At 56.5% G+C, this 5,000-nt stretch overlaps 1 protein-coding gene across 1 annotated transcript in view; it reads right to left on the bottom strand.

Moving 5' to 3' along the window:
- The window catches only part of sptbn4b (spectrin, beta, non-erythrocytic 4b), a gene marked incomplete at both ends in the record, with an annotated part of 52,645 nt that overhangs the window by 4,858 nt on the left and 42,787 nt on the right, over positions 1-5,000 (bottom strand). Inside the window, 7 exons of the mRNA XM_084440027.1 lie at positions 1-57; positions 349-545; positions 1,249-1,333; positions 1,728-1,866; positions 2,579-2,823; positions 4,582-4,716; positions 4,848-5,000. The exon at positions 1-57 is cut by the window's left edge and continues 917 nt beyond it; the exon at positions 4,848-5,000 is cut by the window's right edge and continues 93 nt beyond it. Coding sequence (XP_084296153.1) covers positions 1-57; positions 349-545; positions 1,249-1,333; positions 1,728-1,866; positions 2,579-2,823; positions 4,582-4,716; positions 4,848-5,000 — 1,011 coding nt within the window. The remainder of the gene's footprint in view (positions 58-348; positions 546-1,248; positions 1,334-1,727; positions 1,867-2,578; positions 2,824-4,581; positions 4,717-4,847) is intronic.

The following is a 5,000-nucleotide window of genomic DNA, read 5'->3' as shown; positions in this document are numbered from 1 at the left end:
ACGACCCAGCAGAGGGGTGGGCGGGAGCTTGGACTGCTCCGCCTTCAGCTTCTCCACCTGGGGAGGGAGTGGAGTTCAGTTAGAATCAGAGTCAGAGTCAGAGTCATAGTCAGTTAAAATTAGAGTCAAAGTCAGAATCAGAATCAAAGTCAGAGTCAGTCAGAATCAGAGTCAGTCAGAATCAGAATCAGAATCAGAATCAGAATCAGAATCAGAATCAGAATCAGTATCAGTATCAGAATCAGAATCAGAATCAGAATCAGAATCAGAATCAAAGTCAGTCAGAATCAATCAGAGTCAGAGTCAGTCAGAATCAGAGTCCTAATCGGAATCAGAGTCAGTCCTTACCGTGGTGAGTCGCCGTAGCGAGCTGAATCGCTCCTCCCAGGTAGCGGCGGCCTTCCGGAAGGCCTCGTGTCGACGAATCAGCTGCTCCACCTCGTCCACACTCCCACCCAGCTCCTTGCTGTTGATGAAGGGCTCCTGGGCCGTAAGCCACGCCTCTGCCACCACCGCCTCCTGGGCAAACTGGTGCACCTCCAACACTGGGGAAGAGAGGAGAGGAGGAGAAAAGAGGAGGAGAAGAAAAAAGAGGAGAGATGGGGGAGGAGGGGAGAGGAAAGGAGGAGAGGGGGAGGAGAGGAGAGGAGGAGAACAGATGAGGGGGAGAGGAGGGGAGGGGAGAGGAGGGTGAGGAGAAGAGTGGAGAGGAGGAGAGGGAGAGGAGAGGAGGGGGAGGAGAAGAGTGGAGAGGAGGAGAGGGGCAGGAGAGGAGAGGAGGAGAAGAGATGAGAGGAGGGGGAGGAGAGGAATAGTGGAGGAGAGGAGAAGGAGAGGAGGGGGAGGAGAGGAAGAGAGGGCGTGGAGAAGAGAGGACCAGAGGGGGAGGAGAGGAGAGGAGGAGAGAGGAGGGCGAGGAGAAGAGAGGAGAGGAGGAGAGGGGGAGGAGAGAAGGAGGAGAGGAGAAACAGGGTTAAAGAGAGAGATGGGGTATGTGCAGTATGAACAATACATGCTTCCTACATGTGATTCTGCAGATCTATTCATGAGGGTACAATTATTGGCTACTATAGAATATGACTTATAGAGGCGGTGGATAATGTAAGGGCATAATAGGTGTGTGTGTGTGTGTGCGTGTGTGTGTGTGTGTGTGTGTGTGTGTGCGTGCATGTGTGTGCGTGTGTATGTGTTGGAGGGGGGTATTTTGTGTGTGTGTGTGGGTGTACAGGTCATCTCAGGGTCACTCACTGTGCTGCAGCAACTCCCAGTGTTTGTCCCATTTTTCAGACAACTCGTGCTGCTTAGCAACCACCTGGTCCAGCTTCTCCTTGATCTGGAAACAACCAATCACAGGACAGCAACATAAGGTTAGACACACAGCTGGATCCAATGACACATCCCTTTAAAAGAAGGAAAAAAAAATGAATCCATTATGCACCATTAACAGGTACAGGTCCCCCACAACTGTAGGTCACATGTAGGCTCTGGTAGGAGTAGGCGTGGTTTATTATTGTTCATTGGATCCCTATTAGCTGCCACAATGCGCCTTGGCACCAATGGAGTCTTCCTGGCGTCCACACACACCATAGATGAGAAAGAACAATCAAACGTATAAAAACAAAACAAACTAAGCCCACGACCCACAACTGCATCCTTCCACTACAGGATAGCCCCGCCCATATAGCCCCGCCCCCGTCGCCCCCGCCTAAAAGAAAGTAGGCGGTCACCTCCTCGGCGGCGGGGTTGCGTGCGGCGAGCAGCGTCTTCCCCATCTCGATGCACTGCAGCACGCCGCGCCCGCGGGCCTCCACCTCGCTCTTCAGGCTCTGGTGGTAGTTCATCAGGACCTCGACGGACGACACGTCCCTGAAAAGAGCCCACAGGACCGGGTTAGCTCTGGGGGGGGGGCGCTGAAGGCCAGGGAGAAGAGCACAGGGTTACCGCAACCCCCCCCCCCCCCCCCGAAGGGCTGAGGGCCCCCACCGGCCCCACACACGGGAGCACGGCTGGGGCTAGATGGGGTACAGGGTACAGCCTGTGTAGAAGGCTAGTTCCCATCCATGCAGAGACCGGTCAAACCCTAACTCCGACCCTAGACACTAACCTTAACCCAACCCTTTACTTAAGCCTAACCTTAACCCAAAACCTGGCCCTAAACCTAACTTTAACCCTAACCTTAACCCTAAACTCGACCCTAACCTTTACCCTAAATGGCCTCTGCGTTTATGGGAACCAGCCTTTACCGTCCCACACCGGCCGTAGCTGTACCCCTTCTAGGAACACAGACAGGCGGCCATTTTGTGCAGGTCGAATATGGGCCATATCATCGTTCATCACAGACAGGGTTCACAATACTGTGTGTAACGAGCAAATTCTTGGTATCTAATTCTATCTATAAAGTCTTATATATATGTTCTGTTTTGAGGATAATCTTTGCTCCTGGTGGGTTTTCCTTTCTCTAAGAGCCCGGTTTTGCAAACTATTTGGAATAAAAGTAACCAGCCAAGACTTGCAAAGATGAACCTTGGCATTCTTGACTACTCTCTTATTAATTATTAGAATAAATCCCCACCAGTACCTGGGCTTTTCTCCGGTGCCGATCTGGCAGATGAGGCTGTCCATCCACATGAGCTGGTCTCTCACCGCCGCAAAGAAGCGCAGCTTGTCCGTCGCCGTGGTGATCTGCACACGGCACTCCTCGCAGGACGTCAGCAGCTCCTTCCAGGAGCGCATCACTTCCTGTTCGCGCCCGGCGATGGCCTCGGCTTTCTCCCCGGCGTAGACGGTCCTCAGTTGGGCCGCGCTCTCCTGCAGCTGGCGCACCTGGGCGCGCGCACACACACACACACATACATACACACACACACACACACACACACACATACACACACACATACACATACACACACATACATGCATACCCATGAACACACAGCACAAGAATAATACTTGATACGCATGATTGACGGCGTGTGTACGGTCTGACTGAGGCCTTATTGGTTGAAGAGCACGTGCACTGGAAATTGTCCTTTGTACGCTGGTTATTTGTGTGCGTTCTGAGAGTTAGGGGGTGATTGTGTGTGTGCGTGTGTTTGTGTGTGTGTGCGTGTGCTTGCACGTGCAAAAATACACATCTACAATCTAAGCCTGAGACACAGACACAGCCTGAGCCCTGCTGACCGTGACGTGTTGGGGGTGGGTGGGGGTGTTGGGGGTGGGTGGGGGTGTTGGGGGTAGGTGGTGGTGTTGGGGGTGGGTGGTGGTGTTGGGTGGGTGGTGGTGGTGTTGGGGGTGGGTGGTGGTGTTGGTGGTGGGTGGTGCTGGTGGTGGTGTTGGGGGTGGGTGGTGGTGTTGGGGTTGGGTGGTGGTGTTGGGGGTGGGTGGTGGTGTTGGGGTTGGGTGGTGGTGTTGGGGGTGGGTGGTGGTGTTGGTGGTGGGTGGTGGTGTTTGGGGTGGGTGGGTGGTGGTGTTGGGGTGGGTGGTGGTGTTTGGGGTGGGTGGTAGTGTTGGGGGTGGGTGGTGGTGGTGTTTGGGGTGGGTGGTGGTGTTGGGGTGGGTGGTGGTGTTGGGGTGGGTGGTGGTGTTTGGGGTGGGTGGTGGTGGTGTTGGGGGTGGGTGGTGGTGGTGTTGTGGGTAGGTGGTGGTGGTGTTGGGGGTGGGTGGTGGTGTTGGGGGTGGGTGGTGGTGTTGGGGTTGGGTGGTGGTGTTGGGGGTGGGTGGTGGTGTTGGGGGTGGGTGGTGGTGGTGTTGGGGGTGGGTGGTGGTGGTGTTGGGGTGGGTGGTGTTGGGGTGGGTGGTGGTGTTGTGGGTGGGTGGTGGTGGTGTTGGGGTGGGTGGTGGTGTTGGGGGTGGGTGGTGGTGGTGATGGGTGGGTGGTGGTGGTGGTGTTGGGGTGGGTGGTGGTGTTGGGGGTGGGTGGTGGTGTTTGGGGTGGGTGGTGGTGTTGGGGTGGGTGGTGGTGTTGGGGGTCGGTGGTGGTGGTGTTGGGGGTGGGTGGTGGTGTTTGGGGTGGGTGGTGGTGTTGGGGGTGGGTGGTGGTGTTTGGGGTGGGTGGTGGTGGTGGTGTTGGGGTGGGTGGTGGTGTTGGGGGTGGGTGGTGGTGTTTGGGGTGGGTGGTGGTGTTGGGGTGGGTGGTGGTGTTGGGGGTCGGTGGTGGTGGTGTTGGGGGTGGGTGGTGGTGTTTGGGGTGGGTGGTGGTGGTGTTGGGGGTGGGTGGTGGTGTTTGGGGTGGGTGGTGGTGTTGGGGGTGGGTGGTGGTGTTTGGGGTGGGTGGTGGTGGTGTTTGGGATGGGTGGTGGTGTTTGGGGTGGGTGGTGGTGTTGGGGGTGGGTGGTGGTGTTTGGGGTGGGTGGTGGTGGTGTTTGGGGTGGGTGGTGGTGGTGTTTGGGGTGGGTGGTGGTGGTGTTTGGGGTGGGTGGTGGTGGTGGTGGTGGTGTTGGTTGGTGGTGGGGGGGGCGATTTGGGGTTATGTTACATCATGTGTTTACATGTGTTGCGTAATTATGTTTGTATTTTTATGTGAGGATCCCACTTAGTTGGCAACTAATTGGGATCCAATTAAGCAAATAAATGCGTCCTCACCTGAGTGACGAGCAGCTGGATGTCGTGCTCGAAGCCGTGCATGAGTCTCTGCAGCGTGCTGGTGTTGGGCGTGGCCCCCTGCCGCGCCCGCACCTCGGGGAGACGCCGCTGCTTATCCTCGATCTGAGCCAGAACCTGGGGAGGTTCAGGAGAGGACAGTCAGAGACACACACACACCTGCACGCACGCACACACACACACACACACACACACACACACACACAAGCTTTACAGCCTGCTTATGTTTCATCCCGACGCTCCTCTACCTCTCGGCAGTCGGAGAAGAACTTGTGCAGCTGGTGGGAGGCGGCCAGCATCTGCGCCCGCGTCTCCATCAGCTCCAGCAGGTCGGCCCATGACTCGTTCACCGCGTCCTTCCACTCCGCGATGGTGGCGGCGTCTGCGTGGCCGTAGTCGAT

The sequence above is a fragment of the Borostomias antarcticus genome (assembly GCF_949987555.1).
Source record: "Borostomias antarcticus genome assembly, chromosome: 1".
In the NCBI taxonomy this organism is placed as follows: domain Eukaryota; kingdom Metazoa; phylum Chordata; class Actinopteri; order Stomiiformes; family Stomiidae; genus Borostomias; species Borostomias antarcticus.
Note: the sequence above shows the minus strand (reverse complement) of the source record. Positions and strands in the feature narration are given on the sequence as shown.